This window comes from Melitaea cinxia, chromosome 17, assembly GCF_905220565.1.
Source record: "Melitaea cinxia chromosome 17, ilMelCinx1.1, whole genome shotgun sequence".
In the NCBI taxonomy this organism is placed as follows: Eukaryota; Metazoa; Arthropoda; class Insecta; order Lepidoptera; family Nymphalidae; genus Melitaea; species Melitaea cinxia.
In genome coordinates, this window is record NC_059410.1 from 15,804,046 (window position 1) to 15,830,728 (window position 26,683).

At 35.6% G+C, this 26,683-nt stretch overlaps 1 protein-coding gene across 1 annotated transcript; it reads right to left on the reverse strand.

The window, feature by feature from the left end:
* Positions 1–443: 443 nt before the first annotated feature.
* Positions 444–25,137, reverse strand: LOC123661457 (nose resistant to fluoxetine protein 6-like). Its single transcript, XM_045596412.1, has 12 exons — positions 25,068–25,137; positions 18,789–18,928; positions 13,529–13,859; positions 9,451–9,565; positions 6,550–6,637; positions 5,450–5,616; positions 5,076–5,261; positions 4,695–4,868; positions 4,309–4,459; positions 3,397–3,583; positions 2,123–2,265; positions 444–794 (listed from the first exon to the last, which is right to left on the reverse strand). Exons 1-12 carry the CDS (start codon positions 25,135–25,137, stop codon positions 678–680), a joined length of 1,869 nt encoding a protein of 622 aa, XP_045452368.1. The 3' UTR covers positions 444–677.
* Positions 25,138–26,683: the final 1,546 nt, after the last annotated feature.

The following is a 26,683-nucleotide window of genomic DNA, read 5'->3' on the forward strand; positions in this document are numbered from 1 at the left end:
TTGACAACAAATATCTTATAACCAAATGTAATAAAAAAACGAGTGTGCTTTAGACCACATGACTGAAGTGAAACTTCTGCACAATACACACTACACCGTGTCTTAGCAACTGGCTATGAGAGGAAGAGAGAAAGAGAATGCGTGCTCGCACCTCTGTCTCTTGCTACGTTCGCCTCGCCCGACCACACTTTTCGTAACGCTCTCGTCACGCATCCACCAGCTTACTCCCCAAGTCAAGCGTGCGTAGAGAAGTTTTACTTCAAAAATATAAATATAAAGTAACGATCCACAAAAACTGGAAATTCAGTCTTACTATAATGGTTGAGTCGTACGATCAAGTTAACGTTTCTCCTTGAAAACTTCATTTGTATCAATGTATATTTTTCTACTGTGTTTTACTATGATATAATTACACTAAAATTGGGTTAGAAAAACATAACACATTACCACAGAGTCAGTTTACTTTGACGCACCGTACATGACAAAGACAACACCGCTTAGATCTAATAGTTTACAACTAACTACAATTAACAGAATATCACACAATTTATTTACGATTTTATTTGGTATTTTTGGTTTTGACACGCTGCTAATTTAGGTTCGTTCTACGTTCTTTAACTTCGGTTTCTCGAAAGAAGGAAGGAACCTTTGTCTGCTTGGATACTGGTAAAAATAAGTTATTTTTTATTGCCCAGAAGAGCGCGCGTTAGAGCCGCCAGCGGCGCCTCCACACACAACCACAGTCCCGCTCCACACAGAAACGAGAGAAATATTGATGCACAGAGCACCATCAGCTGAAACAAGGAAAATATTTTATTTATTTAATATATTTTAGTTAGTATCAGCCAACCCGCAGAGGAGCATCGTGGTGGATTAAGCTCCAATCCTTCTCCTACGTGGAGAAAGAGGACTATGCCCAGCAGTAGAATGATACCGGCTGAATGCATTTTAGTTATTTTAGTGTATTGTCGTATGTACCCACATCTGTTATATATGTTAGAATTAGTCCTAACATATTACAGTTTTCCCACTGCTTAACTCAAAATGTTTCTTTATAGATATTAATGCTCGATGATCAGTAGTTTTAGACCGAGTTCAACGCTGTTGTGTCATAAACGGCTAATGATATTTACATTATAGATGTTATAAAGTTGCTGTCCAGGTATGTATGTCTGTGATGACCGACTTCGATATGGTTTATTTACGGAAAGCAACTTTCCTTACAATGGTTTTTATTTATGTTTATTAAAAATCAATTCAACAGTTTTAAGAGCATCAGCTCTTTTCCAAAATGATCGAAGACATTTTCGCCACAGAATTGAATTATTGGGCATAAGAATTTTTTATACAATTTCTGTACTAGGTTATGACTAATAGAGATTTCTTTGTTTAAGTTTCTTAGTTCATTTGTTTTTTCTTTATAATCCGGTTTGACAGCCAACCCAAAGCCACGAACGAATAGTAACATTAAAAATATGTCAGTGGATCGGAGGGACTAATTTCGAGTTCAAATCGAACTCGTACGAAACTAAAGTTATGTATATATGTATGTATATATGTATGTGTATATGTATGTATATTTGGGTGATGGTATAGTTTGAATCACGTCGGGGTCACCAGTTTGGTGGTGCGATGGTATAGTTTGTGAAGTTCTTCCTCCACCCTCACAAAGGGAGGATCGTCCGACCAGACGGGTGTTATGTCTGGTGGGCTAACGCCCCGACGGTTGTTGTCGAGATCTTGTATATATACTTAATCACTTTGAAAACTCTGATAGCATGATGTAGCATACGTCATAACGTCAGTTTTTCTCTAATTACGTAGTTTGTAGTCGTTCGTATTTCGCGCGATAGATGTCGCCACATATATGTGCATGTAAGTGTGTATATAGCTAAGTATATACGTATTTTATTTTACAAATTCTGAATGTATATATTACAGAATAAGTTTATAGCTTTATTATTATTATTTAACTTTTGTTACTTTATCACTCTTGCGCCACTGCGTCCCGCGGTAACATCGTTTCTCACCACCGTGGGTAGACTGGTAGAGATATCTTACAGAGATAAGTTCGCCCTTGCCAATATTCTTCGTAAACATGATTTATAATCGTAATACTTACGACGTAGTAATCGGACATGTAGAGCGGCTCCGTGAGGCCGCCGATGTAGGAGCGCTGGAACGCCGTGTGCAGCAGGAAGGCGCTGTACGACACGCGCCCCGCCCACGTGAAGCCGCGCCACTCCACTATGCCGCGGTACAGCGCTGGAAATTAATCTATCGTCAGAATACTGAGGAGACGTCATCGTGGAGGGGATGACAACTAGTGGGAGTGTCGGCGAGCCTACTAACCCTGTGCGATTTGAGACAAATTTCGTGTACTGTTCTTTTAACCGTTATCCGTTTGGAAAGCCAACCTGTCTACTTTTGTGATTTATTGGCATTCCTTAAATTTTATTTATACGTTAGAAATCTTTTTTTATTTTCAACTGATTGTGTTTAAATTTCTATTAAAATTAATACTTGTAATACTTGTAAGTAATCGTTATTGTCTTTTGATATCAATTTTAGCGCTGGTTCTTAAATACCTATAAAATTCTCGTGTCACAGTGTTTGTAGTTAAACTCCTCCGAAACGGCTCGACCGATTCTCATAAAATTTTGTGTGCATATTGAGTAGCTCTGAGAATCGAACAACATCTACTTTTCGTCCCCCTAAATGTTAAGGGTAGTCCACCCCTAATTTTTTTTTAATTTTTAAATAAATTATTTATTTTTTATTTTATTATGAATTGGCGTTGAAAAATACATACAACTCTAAATTTTCACACTTCTACCACCAACCCCTATTATTAAATAGCGTTTAGCGGCAAGACAACGTTTGAGGACTCAGCCAGTAGGTATATAAAAATCTCGTGTCAAGATGTTTTTTCGGCCAATCTCCGAAACTGATGAACCTAATATAAGATAAGATATTTAACTTTATCCAACGTAAAATAAAGATTATATTTTATTTCGATTCTAGACCCCGATATTTTTGTTTTTTCAATTGTATTATTGTATTTCACTTGCACCACTGACCAGCCTGAGCCATAAGGTGGTGGTGCATTTTTATCTTTACTTCACGATTTTGTATGAAATTATTGTGTGCGGTCCTAGTTAAAATTACTTATCTTTACCAAAAAAATGCTAATTAAACAAGAAAAAACTAAACAAAAACGCACAATGGCTCAAAATGTTTAACTACCTGCAATACATGTTGTTATCATTTATAATATTTCATGACGATAAGATCGATACGAGTCAGCCTGTAACATCCAAAACAAGAGGCATAGTATTTATCATTAAACCGTACCTACGTACATTAAAAGAATATTTATTGTATACTGATACTTACTTTCAATTTTAAAAATGGTTCCGATGATAAAGAGTACGACAAGCGTCTGGAAGGCAGGCTTGTACAACATGGCGTACGTCACTCTGACGAATGTGGACGGCGTATAGCCGTCAATGTAGAAGAAACCGCCGGAGAGTATAATGGCCACGGCGAGGGGAAATTGGAACCAAAAGGCCCAACGATATTTCTGAAATAGAAATAATCATACGTAAAAGTCTTCTCAACGATTAACAAAAAGAATAATTGTTTTTTTTTTTTGCAAACGAAAAAAAAAACGCCTTCAATTACATCGATAAGTAATACAACGTAGGTCGACGAAAAAATAGTCAAGTAAATACGCATTTTTAGCATTATAAGATATAACTCGACAAGTACTTGTCTGATCTTAATTATATTTAAATTTGGACCAAATGACACAAACCACCTTTCAAGTTAAAAAAAAATCAATTACATCGGTCTTCCCAATCAAAAGTTATGAGGTGACATATGTTTAAAAAAAAATCGAATTGAGAACCTCCCCTTTTGGAAGGTTAAAAAAGCGCTCAGCGTAAATATCAACATGTATCATGTCGTCATGATTGTAATTATGTCTTTTTTTAAAGTGCAATAAAGAATATATAGTAATTTCAAGTATTTAATTTTTAAATATATTCATTGTTACACCATACATACCATCGCAAAAATGTTTGCCATCATGAAGTAAGCTTCTTACTTGATCACTGAACTACATAATGAATACTCGAAATACTCTCATATTACACTAAAATGTATACAGTTTATACTTATGCCTTATTTCGCTAGCATTTGGTACACTGACTTACTGGAGTTCGTCTGCACTTATGTTACAGTTCTACCGAGGACCAAAGAAATGCGGATGTCAGTAAAATAGGATTATGACCTTTAACAAATTACCTTGTATTTAGAAAAATCTACTTCGTTCTTCTGCCAGTGGTAAGTTACAAGACCTCCCGCGAGGCCCATGATGTAAGTCGATATGTTCGTGTGACCTCTGATGTAGACGAGGTCGAAGGTATCATCGGTGACGTAGATACTGCGATAAGACCTACAGTAATTGTCAATTTACATGAGCAGAGAAGACCTAGGGAATACAGCAGTTGATAGAGAGGCAATCTGATATCAAAACGAACATCTTTTAAGACAGTCTTCAACGAAATTTTCAATCGCTAATAGATATTACCCTAGAATTCTATTTTTCTTTTTTGTAACACCATCAATTTTTGCAATTATAAATTATAGAATGCTCATATTCATTTTCATCCCTATAGAAAAAAACTTACTCAGGTGACTGTATTACTACAGCTTCCAAATCTTGAAAGTATGTGTGTGCTGCGGTAATGACCAACGACAATAGGAATAGCATGACAAGTCCAACTTTCCTATAACACGGACGTTGAACAAGGACAAGAAACAGCACTCCAAAACAGAATAGTTGTGTATCAGCTGCTAAGTACCTATAAAAACATGAAAAAGTATGAACAATGAAGAAGCATTGTATTAAGTAAAGAATAAAAAGAAGGATGGTCAAGTAAAATACCAATTTACTAAGTAAACGATATTCGTTAGAACTCAAAGATATTAAAAAGTTCGACCATGGCAGTAGTATTTGGAATAGTTTCAGATAATTTAACGTTATAACAATTCGACATTACATTACTCACCATCCTTGAGGAAAACACGTATCATCACTGTAAATATAGTTGTTGAAGTAAAATACATTGGCCCACCAATACTGGCGGCAAATGTTGGCCTCGCTTGTGACAACCATTGGCCAAAGTGGTCCATCACCAATATGCCGCATCCACGTGCTTATTGTTGCTATTATAAGGGCGTAAGCTGGAGTCAATCTGGAAATTTAATCGGTAGCATATTATTAGTTAAATATCTTTCTCATTTGCTTATTACTTACTTACCTAATTTGAAAAATCGTCAGTAGTTCCAAAAATGGCTATCTTACAAGGTTTCTCTAATTTTACAATAATATCAAGAATGGTTTTAAGAATACGCAATAGATATAAAAGTAAGTTAAGCTTACCTGATCCAGCGTAACAGGATCGCCATCGGAATTTTAGTCCAATTGATCTCTTTCGTCTCGGAAACTATTTGCAAATTATAGGCCAGTAGAAAACTTGACATAACGAAGAAAGTATGAGTGACAAGGCTTCCATTGAATAGTAATTGCTTTAAGGGGTCATCGTACGCCTGGATATGAAACAAACATTATTGACGCTTCAGCCTGTAACATCCCACTACTGGGCATAGGCCTAAACAATCGCTATCAGGTGTACTTGATAACAACCGGGACCGACGGCTTAGCGTGCTTTCCGAGGCACGGTAGGGAGACCCACAAGGACTGCACAAACACCCAGACCACGGCAAACACCTGTATGGCCAATACAAATGTTTGTCATGTTGCGCTAACGCGGCGTCAACATTCTTGATCAAACATTGGATTGGTCAAACATTATTGATTTTTCATAATACTCAACATTCTTAAAATAAAAATAATCTATAATAAACATATCGAAACCTCCAAGAAACAAAAATGTTGATATGAATGTCTGCTATTTAAGTAAGTTTAATATTTTAAAATAATTGTGTTTGCTTGCAATCGGAAAAAAACCCACTTCAATTACATCGACAAGTAATACAACGTAGGTAGACGAAAAAATAGTCGAGTAAATACGCGTTATCAAAGATTACTCAAATAGTATTCACCAGATCAAGATCATCTGTTGGGATCACAGGACAAGCATTAAATTTTGATTAAAACAAGAATCATCAAAATCGGTATATCTTGCGGAAAGTTATGCGGTATAATACAACGTAGGTCGACCAAAAAGTAATCAAGTAAATACGATCATTTACATCTCAATTAAAATTAAATGAGACTACATGACACGTAACACATTTCGATTGAAAAAAAAAAACATCGAAATCGGTCCACCCAGTTAATAGTTCTGAGGTAACATACATTAAAAAAAAATCGAATTTAGAACCCCCTTCTTTTCGCAAGTCGGTTAAAAAGGGTGTGGAATTAGCTGATACTGGTGGGAGATTCAGCAGGATAACAATAAAAAGGCAAGTGTTACACGAAAAAAAAATTTTTTTTTTATTTAAATTATATTTACTTACTTTTTCCAGATAAATCGGGTTTCTGATAAACGTGAAGGACATCACGAGCGCCGTGTGAGAAAATATCACACATATCATTGTCATTGCTCTGGAAATAAATAAGGTTCGTTTATTTTACAAGATTTTCCAATCACAACAAATATTTATCTACATTACTTTTTAGACTTTTTTTAAATGCTGTCTATTTTTTTTTTTTTTTTTTTGCAGTGGAATTTCCTTTGTGTTTTCTCTATACTTATATATGTATAAAAGCAACGCAGTCAAAATCGAAATTATTTAAGGATTAATTTTTTTTGGTAATATAGTCACAAACATATAATAATAATATAATATATAATTGCAAAAAAATAGTTACACTGCCAGATGACAAAGGCGATTGAGGAAAGTTTTTTTTTTATATATTATATTAACAAAATAATTATTGTTTAGTTTACAGATTTATGTAAAAAAAAAATAGGAGTAGCCTAAGTTAATTTTTATTACATCAGCTATCTGCCAGTGAAAGTCCCGTCAAAATCGGTCCAGCCATTTCAGAGATTAGCCGGAACAAACAAACAGACAGAGAGACAAAATTATAAAAAAATGTTATTTTGGTATATGTACTGAGTTAAAAGCGGTTATTTTAATACTACAAACAGACACTCAAATTTTATTTATTTCATATTTGTATAGATGTATTTACAATTCACAACTTAAGAACTAAATATTTACAGATAGTTTTGGTATAAATCATGTCCGCGTGGAATTGTGCCAAGAATGCTGGGAGCATTTCCCCGTTGAATCGCTATGCCGATTCTCTGGGCAAAAAATGCACTAGCCCTCTTGTCACCAGTGGAGGCAATAAGGCGAGGTGTTATCTCATTTAAAAAAATTTTAGCACTGCTACTCCAAGGTCCAAGTGTTTCGACTGCAAACGGCACAAAGATGTAATTTGGAATTAGTGACGAATATTTGTGCCTTTTAGTCGTTTCAGCTTTTTCCGCTTCGGCTCCCGCTTTTAAGGCCGTTTCCCTGACATGAGACGGAGCAAGTGTGTCAACGCAGGTTGCGTCCCACAAAAGCGCCCGTCCCCTTTCCCAGGGAACCAACGTCAATCCATCAGGTCTCTTGCCATCATTGCGACTAATTCCAGTAGGCTCGATAAGAGCAGGAACGTCGATGGTGGCAAGAGCTCTTTTTATGGTATCGTTTAGGGAACCGTGGCGGGAAAACCTACCTGAACTCTTGTTACAGGAAAGGCCGTGTAGTTCGAAAGAATCGACCTCTTTTCCGCACGGACATCTGTGTTCAAAGCACAGTGGAGCTCCCAACCGGAGACCGAGAGCAATTCTAAAACTTTCATTGTCTAAAAGTGTCCCAAGATTTTTTGACGGCATTGCGTGTATTCAGTGACCTGACTCTTTATTTGACACAGCTAGAAGCCTGGCACGGTTTTTGTCACTTGTAAGATTTTGCAGCAAACTTATATGAGTATTGTGAACTATTGGTATATCCCAAAGTTTTTGTTTTTAACGTCCTTTGGGATATCGCCATTAGGACACATTAACTTCCAGTTTTCTATTGCATCTGTAGCATCTGTAATTTGCACTGAATTAGATTTTAAGATGTCAGAACATAAACTCTTGATACTATGCACAGAAGCAAGAAACACAGGAAGAGCGACACTAGAAATTTTTCTCACGCCGATGCCACCATCTCTAATTGGTAAAGTAGCTTGGGTCCATGGACTTTCATCAAAAGATAAATTTAGAATTTTTTCTAATGAATTTAGATGTTTAATGAAACAACTTTTTTCGGATTTTATCGCGGTTTATTATTAACTTTTGATTCCCGACGTTTCGGATACTTTACAGCAACCATGGTCACGGGAGGACTGAGGTGTCAGACGTCCCAACGTTACAAAGTTATTCGAAACTACCCGACATACATCAATATCTTATTTAGTCCTATCTACGCAGAATGTGCTAATTGAGTCTTTAATCTGACACAGACCACAGATATCTGTGAACACAGTCGAGACACAGCTAGCCATTATATTAGATTCGATAAACCACAGATCCTCGCAATCATCATTACAGCCTATACAGTCCACTGCTGGACATAGGCCTCCACAAGTTTACGCCACAAATAACGTGAACTCATGTGTTTTGCCCATAGTCACCACGCTGGGCAGGCGGGTTGGTGACCGCAGTACTGGCTTTGTCGCACCGAAGACGCTGCTGCCCGTCTTCGGCCTGTGTATTTCAAAGCCAGCAGTTGGATGGTTATCCCGCCATCGGTCGGCTTCTTAAGTTCCAAGGTGGTTGTGGAACCTTGTTATCCCTTAGTCGCCTCTTACGACACCCACGGGAAGAGAGGGGGTGGCTAAATTCTTTAGTGCCGTAGCCACACAGCACATCCTCGCAAAAGAACACCGATTCCAACCAAGGATGATCCGTGAGGCTTTTGAAATTAAAAAACATCCAAATTTCAATAGGGAAGATGGCTGGCAATTACCACCTGCTTGGGACCCCATTATTAATATAATTAAATCAAAAACCAAGCATAATTCACCACAGATTAAAGACTCAATTAGCACATTCTGCGTAGTTAGGACTAAATAAGATATTGATGTATGTCGGGTAGTTTCGAATAACTTTGTAACGTTGGGACGTCTGACACCTCAGTCCTCCCGTGACCATGGTTGCTGTAAAGTATCCGAAACGTCGGGAATCAAAAGTTAATAATAAACCGCGATAAAATCCGAAAAAAGTTGTTTCATTAAATGAGTAAAATTCGCGTAAACATTAGAAAACAGAATTTAGATGTATTATGTACAGGTCTTAAAGATGCTCTAACAAAAGTAGATTTTTAACAAAAAAAAAAAACGTTATTCATTCCTAAAAATGTAAATCAATTAACCTCATTCCATTAAATAGTTTCAGTCTTGCGATCCTCGGGTCTGATCCGCTGCCGGCCGGAGCTATCAGCTTCGCCCAATTCCTTCGTAATGAAAACGCTAAAAGGTATTGATTACCTGTAAAAATATATAAAAAAGTCAGTAGATACGAAAGACATTTAAAAGCCCTCTTTTTAAGTATATCGCATTTCCGTCGAAGGGAACAATAATTAGAATTTAAAATGACTAATAGTAATTGCTATAAGCTGTGTGGCTACGGCACTAAAGAATTTAGCCACCCCCATTCTTCCCGTGGGTATCGTAAGAGGCGACTAAGGGATAACACAGTTCTACTACCAGATTGGAACTTAAAAAGTCGACCAATGGCGGGATAACCATCCAACTGCTGGCTTTTTGTATTTTTAAATTCTTGTAATAGATTAGCTTAAAATATTATTAAAAATCCTTAGAATGGCAGAATGCGTTATCACTGTGCGACATGGACTGTATTTTATCGGGAAAAACGATACTGCCAAAATCGTATAATATACATGTGGGCAAATCCGCGAGCAGCTAGCTAGTACGTGATGTTTTGTGATTTTCGAATGTCTTTACCGGCCATTCTCCGATTAGCAAATTTTTCGTGTCCGGGCTTGTTTAAACCGTAATATCATCATATTCAAACATGCACTTTTTTATATATTTTAGATAGCATCCGTACCTAGCTGTAAAAAAAATATTGGCTCCTGTTTTAAGTAATTAAGACTAAATTAATTTAACTTATGTTCAAAAAACCTCTGTTCTTTAATTACCGTGACGTGTCCGCACACCAACTTAATCCTAAAACTTGCTTGTAATTTTTATAGCGTATAAATTTACTTTGATCCATTCAACGTTTTAAACGATATTAAGCTGCGTGTATCGCATAACAAAATATCAACTCAATAGAACCAGTCTACAAATAATTATTATGAAGTAATCGTATGTCCAATGGAAACTTCTAATTACCGTAACATCTGCTGTTCTCGAGTGCACATCCCTAAATAAAAGTATTTGGCACATCACTACCGTACGCATCGCGTCTCCTCAATGTGTGCCGAGGTCCATCAGCAGTTGTATGACTCTCATGTTAGTGTACCACCAATGATGCACGTGAGTATATAATTACCGTAGCCTTGGTTAAAAACTTTTCTAATTACCGTTGTTCTTATTTTAATACTAGATTTTTAAGATAGACCCAAGTTGATCATGTAAATGGAGACAGTACTTTGGCCTCCGTACGTTGTAATAAGCTAGAATTTGTATACTGTGTCGGTTTTAAACATTTTTATGAAAATTTATCGTTTTCTAATTACCGTATACTAATTACCATATGCTTATAATTACCGTTGTATGAAAAAGTAATACTTGTTTACCGCGGTTTTCGTAGATTATTATTATTATTGTCCGTAAATATGTGTATATTATATGCTGACCATTCATCAAATTATTTAACTTATAGGATAGGAAAACCCAAAAACACCAAAGAGGAAGTTAAAGAAAATAGAAGGCTACCGCGCGACAACGCCGAGAACGAATTAAAAATGCCCCTTTTTGTATTAGCAATCAAAAAAAAAAAAAAAATTAAGGAGAAAGAAGGGTACAATAAAAAAATACTGCCTATCTTCGAAATGTCACCAAAAGCCGGAAGAAAACTCAAAAAAGAAGTAGAGAAAATTTCAGAGCTTACTTTATTTTTATAACAGATCCTCTTGAAACTCTGTCACACCACATCTCAACGCTTTATCATACTCGCTGCGCTAAAAAGTACACTAAAAGAGTACAAAATTGTCCCGAAAATCCCAAATCAAAAAAATAAGATAATCAGCAAGACGAAATTCTTCTGCAATCGACTTCTTTTTAAAAAGAAGTAGTTCCCTTGAAAAAGACACCAAATTTTAAACCTTCTTTAACCACATCAACGTCGCGTCCATCTAGTGCTCTGTCATCATCTTCTACTAAAAGTACGTTATTTTATTATTAATGAATAATGAGCATTTGACCGAAAATAAAGATACAAGTGTGAATATTACGGAACGAGCGTCTTCCTTGTGTTCAACACCAACTTCACCAACTTCACCATCTTCAAAGATAACTGTCGAGAAACCGATACGTAAAAAAATCTCACTCTTATTGTTATTTAGAAGACATGCATAGAAAACAAATAAAGAAATGTCATATTTGAGACAAAACAATAGAGCTAAGAAGAGCAAAAGAAAAGTACAGGAAGCAAGCATTAAGACTGAAATATAAAACACGCTACATCCAAAACCAAAACAAAGTCAAGAGAAAGAAATAGAACCAAAGTATTTACATAATAATAATATAGGGACTACTGTAGAGAAAACCAAACAAGACGTCCAAATTTTTGTAGATCAAGATGAGATCAGTCGCATTTGTCCTGGCAAGAGAGAATATATTTCAAGAACAACGTGGCGTGAACTCATGTATCTTGTCTTGTCTTGCCCATAGTCGCCACGCTGGGCAGGCGGGTTGGAGACCGCAGGGCTGGCTTTGTTGCACCTAAGACGCTGCTGCCCGTCTTCGGCCTGTGTATTTCAAAACCAGTAGTTGGATGATTATCCCGCCATCGGTCGGTACTTTCAAGTTCCAGGGTGGTAGTGGACCTGTGTAATCCCTTAGTCGCCTCTTACGACACTCACGGGAAGAGAGGGAGTGGCTATATTCTTACTGTCGTAACCACACAGCATATTTTCTAATTACCGTTACATTAATTATAAAAATTTTCTAATTACCATACTCATAAATTTTTTAAGTCTCATTATCTAGAAAACCACAATTAACTGTTACTTGCCAAATTAATTATTGAATTCGTATTTTTGATTTGTTTCATATTTTAATGTGTTTAAGTTAAATCAGTGAAAAATAAAAAACGTCACGGTAATTAGGCAAAGAACGCCGAATGACCGTTACGTAATTATCTGTATAAGAAATAGAATATATCTTCAGGGTGTTTCTTGAAAATTCAAATCCAAGCTTAAATTTTCTCCAAAGAAATTAAATTATTATGAATTTCTAATGGAACAATTTTTCGTATTAAAATCCCGTCATTCTCCGTAACAAAAGAAGGGGCCTTTCACAGTAATAAAGTAAGTACAGGCCATTAAATTTACAATCACTACCATTATGAACTTGATTTTGTAGGAGCTTGAATTTTAACTGAACTAAGGCACAGCAGGAAATTTTCTGCTCAAAATATGGAGCAGCTTGACTGGGGTAGTACCTCGACCTTACAGAAGATCACAGGTACATAATACTGTTTTCAAGTAATTTTGTGTTCCTGTTGGCAAGTAATACCAGAGCTCCTGAGGGATTGGGGATAGGGCTGTGGTAAATGGTAATCGCTTACCATCAGGTGAGCCGAACTCTTGTGTGCCGACCCAGTTATATAAAAATAAAAAAGGTGCGGATTTATGAATCAAAATCAAAATCAAAAACAACTTTATTCGAGTATGCTTCAAAAACACTTTCGAATTACGTCATTTTACAAATTAAAATTTTAAAGTAGTATATATCATAAATAATATAATACCGTAGATAATAAATTGCTAAGCTTTTAAACAATAACAAATAAAAATAAAAACAGCAATTATGATAGAATAAAAGAGCAGAGGTGAAGTGTAAATATCTTAATAGCTAGAATGGCACTAACTCATTTTCTCAATGCTTATATCATAACTATAAAATCTAATCTTTGCCCTTCAATTATAATTACGAATACTTAAACACATAAAATAATTATGTTTATTACAATAAAAAGGTAAATTTGTATAAATATTGTAAAATGACCATCATTTGTGTTAAGTACAGCAAAAAATATTTTTCTCAAAATACTCTTCTTACAGCTAAATATACTGCTATCAAGTAGCGTTATATTCCTGATGTGCTTAACGTAGCCAGAGCTGGTCAGGGCTGTTGTCTGCAACGCGTTTGCAATGCTCCTAATAATACATTCATAAGCTAGCTAGGGTATTCACTTACCATTAGTCAAAACGTACGCTTGTTTGACACCTTTGTATTATAAAAAAGTAATTGCCTTACCTGTCTTTTGGTCGTTCTCGCATAAAATGACATCGTAGAAGCTTCCGATAATGTTGAGCAGAACTAATAGCACATAAACTGTAGCTACAAGGTAGTCACTAATGTCCACAACAATTTTGTCATCATATCTTTTACAATAATCCATTTTAGAGAGCTTAGATTCTATTTTGTAATTCCTCCATATAGTTTCGTTGATGCATGCCTCAAGGATCGTTTCTGGGTCCAATGTCTTATTTGATGCATTAAGATAATGCTTACAGGAACTTGTAATGCAAACGCCTCTATATAATCGTGTGTGATTAAAATGTTTCGTTTCGTGTGCAGAGTATTCCTGTAAAATATAAAGTTCTGAAATGAATATTATTTACCAACCTTAAATTTTACTCTTTAAATAGTCTTTTCGTTTATATATTTCATCATTTATAGATTATTTGTTACCGTAATGATTATAATAATAATTTCTTTATTTCAGGTAACAATTGACCCATAAAACAATTCGTCTTAAACAATTCTTATAACAACTAGAAAAATTAATGAATGTCACGACAATTTGTAAAATACAATAATAAAATAATAAAATCACATTAATAATAAACAATACCTAATACAAATAAATAATTTTAACAATAATTTCATTATATTAAAACTAAAACAACTAATTACAACAACACAATGTCAAATATGATATTTAATAAAATAGATGTGCATACATATAACGGACACGTAAATTTTACTATTTAAAAATAAAAACATGTACCCAATAAAAACATAATATAAATCTAATGTATTGTTCACTTCGATATCTAAGGCAAATACAACTTTAAAAAAATAAAATAAAATAAAATTAATAAATGTCACGACAATTTGAAAAATACAATTACAATAATAAAATGAAACTAATTACAATCACACAATGTCCAATATGAATAATAATAATAATTAATATTTAAAGCTTTCGCTCCGGCATTTGTATCGCAAGGTGTCTATCGCAGCAATGCCGGAGGTAGAAGCAGTCAAAACGCTCCGCGATCATCTTCAGCACACTGTTTTGGCTGCCCCTTACTCTACGCACAAAAGATGCGCATCGCTTACGCATGGTGGTGTGGAAGCAGTCGGTTCTTGCGTCTGCAAACATGCCTGAGGCGCTGCAGCATCGGGGCAGCCCCAACAGTATCCTGAATGCATTATTGTAGAGGACACGGAGGTCACTGTATCTTTTCTTTGTGTAGTCAGCCCATAAGCTACACGTATAAAACGAGGTACAATATGCTCTAAAAAGTGTTATCTTTACTTGGGCTGAGCAACGAGCAAACCTTCGAGCTAACATGTTCGCTCTAACTGACAGTGCCCTCCGCTCCCTCTCAATGTCTGCATCATCCTTGAGACAAGTAGTGACTATATGCCCTAGATACTTAAATTGCTCCACCATTTTTAAGGGTACACCAGAGAGAAGCACGGGTGGGCTATTCGGGGGGCATTTTGTTCCGATAGCCCCAAAGACCATGCATTTGCTTTTTAAAACGTTATATTTTAAGCCATGATAACACGCGTAATCCTCACATGTCTGTACCAGCTGTCTCATTCCACTGATTGACGCACTCAGCAGTACCATGTCGTCCGCATAACTTATATTATTTACGCATACTCCATCAACATGACAACCGACATGCTGCCTGCTGAGCGCGACGATCAGGTCATCCATGTAGAGGTTAAAAAGTGTTGGAGATGTTAACCCCCCCTGCCTGACTCCACATTCGAGCCGATACGGATCGGACATTGTCCCCGCCCATCGAACGCTATTGGTCTGGTTCGCGTACCAATATCGAAATATATTTATAATTCTCTGCGGTAAGCCAACTCGCTCGAGTTTCTTCCAAAGTAAATCATATACCACCAGGTCAAAAGCTTTAGACAAATCGAGGAAGCACGCGTACACAGGTGTCTTGCGACTTGTGTAATATTTGACGGTGTGCTTAAGGCACAGTATAGCACTCTCTGTAGACAGGTGAGGGCGAAAACCGAATTGATTATCGTGCAGCTTTATGTGTTTTCTCAACTGCGCGTTAAGCAATCCGTCAAACACCTTGGCCATGATAGTGGCAAGCGATATCGGCCTGTAGTTATGTTTGTCAGCAAGGTTACCAGTTTTATTTTTCACGACAGGAACTACTACCGTTTTCATGAGATCATCCGGCAGGTAGGAATGACCCACGCAGAGTGAATAAAACAGAGCCAATAGCTTAAAAATAAGAGGTCCAGCGTGCTGGAGATGCTCAATGCTGAGTCCATCGTGGCCTGGAGACTTACCTCTGTCCATTTGTCGTATAACTTTATATATATCTTCGGGAAGGAATGAGATCCTATCACCTTTCTCGTTCATGTCAGCATTGTGCACCTCCATCATAGGACCCACATGTGACTTAGCACAAAAATTTGCCCTAAAGATGTTAGCTATGTCCTTGGGCGCGCTTGAGCCATCAACGCTCACCGGTAGGCCAGGCCGTAAATTCGTTTTACTTGTCTCGCGCCAGAATCCACGAAAATCACCATTACAGTGTTTCTTAACAAGAATATCCATTCTTAATTGCTCCTGGTGATCTTGGCACCATTTTAATTGTGTTTTAAACTTTCTTCTACTTTCAACCATCTCGTGATAAATAAGACCAGATTTAGGTTTACCATAGAGCACCCATTTCGTGAAACTAGTCCTGGCCACCCGGTGAGCGTCGCTGACGTGCTTGTTCCATCCCACCACGCGCGAGCCACCACCGAACCGTCTCTTACTCCCACGACTCACCAATGCCGCGTCTCTCAAAGCAGACACAATGTCCGAGTAAAAACCGTTCAGAATACGCCTGTGATCATGGCTTTTACAAAAACAGTTACAATTTAAAAGGTCTGAAGTAATGTCAATCATTTTTAATCGATCGTTGCACTCTTTTGTATACATATCCACTTGCTTCTTATCTCGAACACCCCATAAAATATTTGTATTAATATGTTCAATGTCCGGTAAAACAGTAGGGGTAAGTGATGTTAAGTTACATGTTATAACAAGTGGATAGTGATCAGACCATCGAGTGTCATATTTAATGTCTACATTTATCACAGATTGCTTAGCCGAGTAAGTTGTCAAACAATGATCTAACCAACTAGTAGTTCCGTGCACGTCACTTATATACGTGAACGTATTCGAATCCAAACCTAGTATATCTACGTCCAAACATGACCACTGTTGTTCGTTACAAATATTCGTAAGTTCATTATAAAACAACTTACCCGGATCCGCATTGAAATCGCCCAGTATAAACACCGATTCAATTCCCTGCTCGTCAATAATGGCATTAATTACACTTAAACAATTTATAAATTCGTCCAGATTATCATCAGAATTTGTAGGCATGTAAACACAAATTATCAAAATCGGTCTCTCACACAATCTAATCTTAATAGCACAAATACGTGGGTTATCACATTGTATCACTGACACTTCTTGAAACGCACTGTATCTATATAAAATTGCGACACCCCCGTGTGCACGACCTCGTAAAATATTCACAGACGTATCCACTGCTGATGTCGCTGTGTACCCAAAGCCACCGTCTAGAGTTCCGAGGTATGGAATATCATGTGGCAGTAGCCAGGTTTCCTGGAGACATACCACACCACACGTCCGACACAGGCTCCTGACATCATCCACGGAGCGCTTAACACTCCTACAGTTGAAAGTAGCGATCTGAAGAGGGCTGCTATCCATTATGAGTTTTGCTCGAGCCGTACACAGTGTCGTTATAAGCACTAATCGTTTTTCTGTTTTTAAAATGTACGAAACGACGGAAAATTACACCCACAGGCCACAGTTTTTCATCCATGTACTTCGATAGATTATGCTCTGATATCAAGAACTTGTATGCTTTGTGCCCTCTATTAGACTTCATCATTATTTTCTCAAGAACTACTGTTTCCTACGTATTATTAAAAATATGTTTAACTATGTCATCCTCTGACGCTGATATATGCACATTAGTGATAAACATTGGTATTTTTCGTTCCGCGGCACGGAAACTGCACGTCAAGTCTCGAGCTACACCAGTTTTTCCAAGAAACCGATACTTAATCTGTCTTTTGCGATTCACCACTGTTTTCCATTCTTCATTGTCTTTGTTTTGACTAGTCGTTGTTGTTGTTTCGCGCGCGCTCAGCGGTCTTTCATCGTTTACGCTATTAGTTGTATCGGTATTAATCAGCTGTTTCCCTATCGGCGAACGCGGCACCGTACTACTACGCCCGGGTGACGTCACCGCATTGATAGTCTCGCTAGGCGAGGAGGCACGGCCCGTCGCCTCCTGACTCATCGCTTGCGCCGGCAAGTCGCCCCCCGCGCAGCGGTCGCTGCATTCGTCGGACCGTTTAGGCACTTAGGCATTATTTAGGCACTAGGCTATCTTTGATTCTTTCTAGTTTTTGTAATAATACTGCCAAATTTTTTATAAAAATCATGATATTAATTCTTTTGTTTAGTTTTAAGTCGTATTTTGGAAAATAAGTTGTATTCGCCTATAATTGGGAAGGCAATTTTAACGTTTTTTATTATTAATTATTATGTAAGTGTAGTGTAATCTCCGTTGGTTTTTCAAAATAAATACCTTTATTCCTAAAATGTTCCTTGTTGTAATTTCACTTTTATATCAGGTACTCTTTTTTTTTAAATTACACGGTGTCCTATAAATTAAATACATAACATAATTGCGACAACAATCATATTTAAGTCATTATCTAAAACTGTTTCTTAATAACGTCTATTATTTATATAATTGCTGCATTCCTGAGAATGATGATGTTAAGATATTAACTAGCGTGAATTAAAAAAAATCTAACACTATCTTGCTGTTACGTGATCGTGATCAAATAAAAAAAACATATACATACATATGTATATATTTGTACGACTTATTTTTTATACAACTAGATCTGCAAACAAGCGCACGGTTCACCTATTACCGTAGACTATAGACGTCGGCAACGTCAGAAGCATCCCTTAGGAGCTCTGGTCACCTGACTAACACAAAAACACATCATTGCTTGCTGCTGCTTGAAAACCGTATTTTTTAGCTGTGACTTTATGTAGGGACGAGGTAGTTCCCCAGTCGGGCTGCTCCAGATTTTGAGCTGATAATTAATATACCTCATTTAATAAACCTTCATTTATTATAGTTTTCTCAAAAAAAAAGTTTAATTTATGCAAATAGAATAAACTGACCTGTATAAAACGCATTAGACTGGAATGACCTTTACTGTAGAGGTCAAAGGATGAAACACAGTACGTGCCCCCTGGGTGCAGCATGCACTCGTTGTAGTCGTCCATTTCAAAGAGAGGAGGCATCTTGCGATATTCGGTTTCTGAAAATATTATAAGTTATGTAACGTCATTTGTAACGATAAAATCAATAGTCTATCAACATAAGACATGGTCAAAGAAAAAGTTTATATAAGAGTAAGGTCGTTTCTTGTAGGACTGTTCTGTTATTGGCTGTCCGTTGGCCTTAAAATGTTTAAATAATTAGGGATAGGATTATGCTTAAAATAATGAAGGATAATTCAATTGACAAATATACACATGTTTCAGAATTATTCAGCTAGTAAAAATAGATGCTTGTATAAATCGCAGCAGCCTTTTAATACTTATGAATTATAGTTTTGTAACTTTAGTGACCTGCGTTTGACTGTGATAGTAAGGCGAAACGCGAATGCATAGAAAAGTGTGCATTAAATTTTTAATAACTCATTGTTATTAGATTTTAATGGTCGTATTTGTAACACGTTATAAAGATATATCATTACGTATACAGGTTAAAATATTGCCATTATACGCAATTATTGCAAATAAGTAAATTATACTCGTGGCGCTGGTGCATTTAAATATTCTTAGTACTTAGTAGTTTAACAAGCAGGCTCTCCCGACTTTGTCTATTTATCGTAAAAACAGTAATTTAAGATTTGTGTTAAGTACTAAGTGTATACGTATTAATGCGCTTATTATTAATGTATAGGCGACTATTTTACATTAGCTCAGGCGTAAAATCGGGCGATCTCGAAACGAGAAGACCCTGGATCAAATCCACATGTCTCCAGATTGAATATTTTTTATCGGTATGTAATTCGTATGTGAATAAAATTTCCAAAAAGCACGATTTACAAAAAAAATTAATAACTAAGCAAAGCTCGATAATCCAGGTGCGGAAATTAAGTAATCAATATTTTTTTTGTGTAATATACATACTTGTATGTACGAATTTATGTTTAGCAGTATTTTCATATGGTAAGCATACAAATCATACAGATGTTTGAAGTAGTCTGAGCGCTTATAAATGTGTATCGGATGTTTCTGGGCATCCGACGCGATAGTATCCTAGTATTCCGTTCGTAATCCCGTTGATTGTGAGATATTTATGTTTATTTTTTTTATAAAATAGATTTTGAGCTGGATATTTCATGCTGTGCCCTACCTTAGTTAAAATATTAGAGGCTACTTCATAAAAAAAAAAATACTATATAAGATATGATAAAATATGGAGATTGAAATCGTGTGAAACAGAAACGCTGACCAGGGACTCGACCTACCCTGAAAGTGACATATTACCGCGCTTGCGAAAAAGAGATTAATATATTTTTTAAATATCTTATCATTCTTAAGAAATACACGAAAGCCGCGTATCGGAGCTTTCTTCTTTTTTTAATTTAATTTTTTGTCTGCCTGAATGTATGTTTTGATCTGCTAATCGTAAGTCGAAAATGCGCTTGGCGGCTATTACCGTATAAGGTGAATCTCGTATGTAATCGCAGATTAGTAATTTTAACATTTAAATAACATAGACACGTTTTAGGAGTCTCCAAGGAGGCCATTTATATTCGCTTCGCGGATATAAACCTTTGGTAAAATAGTTGTTTCCTTGTTGGGCAGCGAGACGGTAATCTGAACTTTTGATTTTAAAAACATAGTTACGAAAAAAGTATTGAAATAATTTTCTCATAACTTTTATTAATCTTAATCTATAATATAACTGTATATACCTAACTATTAAGAAAAAAAATAACAATAAACTTATTTATTTAAAAAAATACTACAGTTTCAACTTTAAGAAGTGCAAAGGCAACTTATATTGATATTACATCACGAACCAATTAGATATCCGATTTCCGATGTCAATGAGAAAACCTTAAGTAAGAACTGAACACTTTACGACACGGTTGTACACTATATTATTGCCTATATTATATATGTATCAGAGCCGTGCTCAAATTATGAAAAAAAAATCTATATAATTCTCTGATTCCTGAGCAAGAATCCTGTCGGACCTGGCTAAAAATTTAAAAACCATCTCCGAGAATCGTTCATATTTCTGCAAGAAAGCTGTTTTGTTGTATTTTAGAGATCAACCTATCTCAGTGTAACTTTGTGTCAAATATTATCCAGATACGTTTATCCGTTCTGGTATGATTAATTAACAAACAGTGGTCCTGGAAAATAGTTTGCCGCCCCATAAATTACGTTAAAAAGGGTAAAAACAGCGTTTGTATTAGGGATGTGACTTTTCGGAATGAAATTCGATTATTGTATTTACAATTCATCTGCTGACTTTTTTGCACATCCCTAGTACCTATGTTCGGCTTCAGCTGTCCCTCGATTTAAGTTACGTTTGTACCGCCCCTTTCAGGGTACTATCCCGGACCACGGCTCTTTTGGCCCTGAGGTAAATATGCCTATGGTACATCTATCCAGTATTTTTAGATGCTATTTTTTTATACTTACTTTTCTGGGTATGTACAATGTTATAGTGAATTTAATTGATATACATCGTAAATATTATGTGTTAAGGTTTACGACAATTGTGAACGTGTAATATTCAAGAATTATAGCGGACTGTTTCCTCAATTAAAACAATAATCGGCGAGTACTTGAACTACAGTTCATTGTAACTTGTCCACTTTTAGCGGAACTTGAAAGAATTGCTATTGAAAGTCAATGTCGCTGATTTGTAATGTTGAGGAATCTTTTTTCGGTATGTGTTTGAATAGCCGCATCATCATCATCATCATCACTACAGCCTATTGAAGTCCACTGCTGGACATAGGCCTCCACAAGTTCGCGCCAAAAATGGCGTGAGCCCATGTGTGTTGCCCATAGTTACCACGCTGGACAGGCGGGTTGGTGACCTGCGGTCACTTGCGGCTGGCTTTGTCGCACCGAAGACGCTGCTGCCCGTCTTCGGCCTGTGCATTTCAAAGCCAGCAGTTGGATGGTTATCCCGCCATCAGTCGACTTTATAAGTTCTAAGGTGATAGTGAAACTGTATTATCCCTTAGTCGCCTTTTACGACACCCAGGGGATGAATAGCTAAGTTTAAAGTTTGAGTAGCCTAGTGGAAGGAATTTTGATACATAGCTATATTGGTCTTATTGGAACTATCCTTATCTCTGTCATTATTAGAAGTTTATTTATACGATTAAACTGGCAAACAAGCATACACCACCGATCCTCCCCAGGTTCCCAGGATATCTACCTTACTCACCACAGGAAGAAACATTACAACCAGTAGTATTATTTAACTGTGTTATCTTATGGTTGACGTTGAGCTACTTCTCCAATTGGCCTGCTCTAGGTTTTCAAAAATCTATTTCCTGTAACCTACCTCTACAAACTCTTAACTGTAGACACTGATGATTTTTTCAAGAGCTGTCTATAATTGGTACTGAGGCCAGTTTCATAATTCAATGTCTATCTGATTTTATAAATAATTATAATTATGCACGATTTAAATCCATATGCAACCTAGCATAGTGCAGACATTTTATCCCGAAACTCACCACGTTAAAAAGTTAGCTTAAAAGAAGTAAAAAAAATGTAGTCGTGGACAAAGTTGCGGATGCCGTTTGTTATTAATAAAATAGTAAATAGCAAATGATTACAGCTAAGTTCAAGTGTTAAACACCATCTACGTGCATTCGTTCTGCTTTAAATACAAGGTTATTTGTAATATTATTAAAAATACATTGTAAAAATAAATTCTTACTAAAGATTTCATTTATTTATTTACTATTTTTGTATACAAAAATAAACTAATACTGCATATAGATAAGTAAAAAATTTACAAGCATAGGCGATATAATATATAACAATCTTTTCAGAGAAGATTTTCAAAAATTAATGGAAATAATTAGTCTGTACGTTTTATAAAAGTTATACTATAACTATATACAGGATGAGTCTTCATAAAGTGCACATATCTAAAATCAGTAAAACTACACACTTTTTCATCGATGGAAAAATTATCAAAAAAAATAAAATAAAAAATATATATCTGATTTTTAAGGAATATTTTAAAAATTTTAATTGCAGTTGCTAGCCCTATTTAAATAAATCGGTGTAACTTTTAAACTAAATGTAATGGATGTTCACGATGGAGTAAATTTTATAATAATTCTTCGTTATTCTAAATTTATAGCATTAATCTTCGAGGAAATTTTTACTTTATGAGCATAGCCTATTATTAGCAAGCATTATAAAATTCAATCAATTCCATTTTATCTGTTATTTCTATCGCTCTCGTGATCGTTAAAGTAGTAGTTGAAATTTAGTGGTCTTTAGGGGTTTGTTTTATTTCAATTAATATAAAACCACTATAGTTTAATTGATAGTCTCTGATAGTATATCAATAACCTATGCGATATAAACTTAAGCTATCAGCTATTGGTAAAATGAGCCCTTATGGTTGACGTTTAATCCTCAAAATTTTGGTAATTGGGTTGTCTGGTAGAAATCGCTAAATAACCATAAGTCCGCCTATTTTAATTCACAGTCTGTAACTTTGAAAATGTAATTGTTTGTTTAAAATGTAACTGTGATGTACAAAAATATATTTATAATTAGCTGTGCCCGCAGCTTCGCCCGCGTTGCAATCAGTGTGTCACAAAGCTTTCCCAGCAAACTTCCAGTAAAACTCTCATCAAAATCGGCTTAGTTGTTCCATAAACCTTCCTCTTAAAGCACTCTCTCCATTGGTGAAACCGCATGAAAATCCGTTCCGTAGATTTTGAGGGAATCGATCACATATACTTTTGGGGACTTTATTTTATAATACACTAACCGTTGCCCGCGACTACGTCCGCGTGGTTATGAAGATATGCATTACTATTAAGATATATAACGCAAATATTTTTTTTAATTTCAGTCACTTGAAATGCTTATCACACTGAGTAACTTTATAAAAGGTTCAATTTAGTATAATTTAATAGTTATTTTTATAAAACCTCTCTATAGACCATATTTTTAGTTTTATTTTCAGACTGCAGTATAAATAACCTATCAGGCGAACTTATAGCTGCTGTATATGTTTCATACAAACTATCAACCCCAATTAAACCCCTTTAGCGGTGGAATATCGCAAAATCTGTTCTTAGCGGACGTTTACTAACTATAATCTACCTCCCTGCCAAATTTCATCTTTGTCCATCCTGGATGGATGGACCATCCAGCGGTTTTTGAGTTCTCATGATGAGCGAGTCAGTGACCTTTCTCTTATATATATATATACGATGATATTAAGATGCATTATTTGGACACTTTCTCACCATCTATAGAGACATTTTAAATTTCAAGTCTCTTAGTTCAAAAACATAGCACTTTCATACAAACTTCCGACCCCTGTTTCACCCCCTTAGGGGTCGAGTTTCATAAAATCCGTTCTTAGTGGATGTCTATGTTCTATAAGGAGCCCATCTGGCAAATTTCAAGTTTATAGCTGTTATAGTTTCGGAGATTTCGTGATGAGTGACCTTTCGCTTTTATATATATCGCTTTTATATATGTTAATAAATACTTGCACGTAGAATTACGAAACAGAACCGTTTTTAAATACGCTCGTTGATTTTTTACTAATATATTTTGTTATTTCATAATGTATGACTAGACAAGTTTATCAAGTCAGAAAAATGTTGAAAGGTGTAAATGAAAATTTAAGCTTTTCTCATAATGGCCTATAATGTTACAGACATTAGGGGCGGGTTTTAGCGAATATTTTAGCCTTCTATAGTGACGCTTAATCTTGGCATTGGCTGGGACTTTAACATGACACTCAAATAAGCTATGTATAAACGCATTTCCTATCGCCAACAATAAAAATAATATAATTTTAATCTAAGTACACTAAACCTTATGCAAAAAAAGTTGTGAAGATGGTACATTCATTATTGCTGTTATGTTTGGAGTTATTTATCGGACTTAGAGAAGGACTTTTTTCGATTCGTCTTTATTAAAGCAGACTATAGGCTATATGATGTCAATATATTACTCAAACTGGTAGAGGACTTAACACAAATGTCGAGCCCAATAAATATTGAAGTAGAAAATAAAAAAGTAATAATTTTTTAAGCGCTTACTATGTATTACTATCTAGGTTCTACCAAAAATTTAATTACGATAAAAAAACATTTATCGTTTCTTTTTTAATTTTGAAAGACAAATAAAATAAGAAATACTCACCATTAACACTATAAATAACGGCCAAACTTTCACCAAAAAATAATACCAATAGGAAGATAGCGGGAAACATTTTTACCATGCCCTATAAAACCTTTTATGAAAAAAAAAAGAAAAAAAAAACTAGGAACAATTTTTTTTTTTAAATGAACCAGATTAAAATCTAAACGATATAAAAACACGTCGTATTCCGCGTACTCTTAAGTCGTAATACACATAAACTATTATCCTTATCCTAACGCGACATTTTACTTGAGACCTTAACGCTAAGGTTACCAGATTTTAGAAAAAAAACGAGATATTATACCGTTACACTTTTTACTTTTAACTTTTTTTTTAATTATCAACTTCGTGATTTATTTTATATGCTAAGAGTTACTAATTTCCCATTAGCATAATTCGTAAAAAAACAACTAAGAATGAACGACGAGATAAAACACAATTTAAAGTGTCTGCAATGCACATGTCTATCCAACTGAAGTTGACTAAATCGGCCTTTACGTGTAGATACAAGCGAAAGGGATTACATTTAACCACACATAATATGATCATTTCTAAGCTATAAACTACAATATTACGATATGTTTGTCTATCAAGTGTTTTGTTTACGTAACTAACTAGGACTATTACTTTGTCGGGTATCCGAAACACGGAGATATAATCTTGTCTCATCCATACTTATATTATAACTCTGAAAAGTATGTTTGTGCGTTTGACCGGAATTTGAGGAGGATATTTGCATCTGTGCCCTAACTTAGTTAATAATAATAATCAGCAAACTCTTCTTTCAACTTCTCCTACATGGAGAAAGAGGCCTGTACCGAGCTGTGGGATGTTGAAGGCTGAATCGATCGATCGTACAAATTTCCGCTCCCAATTGTAAGTCTGGATAAAAAATAACATAATTATGTGTTATTCTGGCTCTCAAGCAAACTATGTAGCTAGTTTCTTTGAAAGAGTAATTCACATGTCCATCCAGGATCACGCTATTTTAACGCCTCACACTCGACGGCCCCCAGTAGCATTTACTCCAGTGTTGAAGATCCGGAAATACATAATACATAAGCAGAAACGTCCGAACCAAGGTAAATATCTGTTTGTACAAATTTCTATCTTTTTTACCACTGTAAATGGGTTTTCCACAGGCAAGTTTACCCCACTCAGACTCGAAGTTCATAGGTATTTTAGATTACAATAGGGAAATTTTAGGAAGATTTAACCAAAAACTCCGCAAACTATTATTGAAGTAGTGTAGATAGCAAAGATAAATAAAAAGTCCGCTAAACTAAAATCAATTTTAATTTCAAAATTCTGAGTACGCCCATGTCACTGTAGTTACTAAGATGCGTAAAATCGGCCTGATAATAAAATTTACTTACCCATAGCTTATGGACACTTGTTATACACACAAACATTTTGGCTTAATAATATTATTAGGATATATAACAATAAAAAGATGAGTGTTGCCTTTTTTACACGTATTAAAAATATCATTCGCCTGTTGGTCCTCAAACTGACAACATAAGCATGGTAACCATAGTTTATTCGAACAATTACGCGTCAACTTCTTAAGGTGAATTAAGTTTGTCGTAGGTTCAACCTTTAACTTAATATGAATT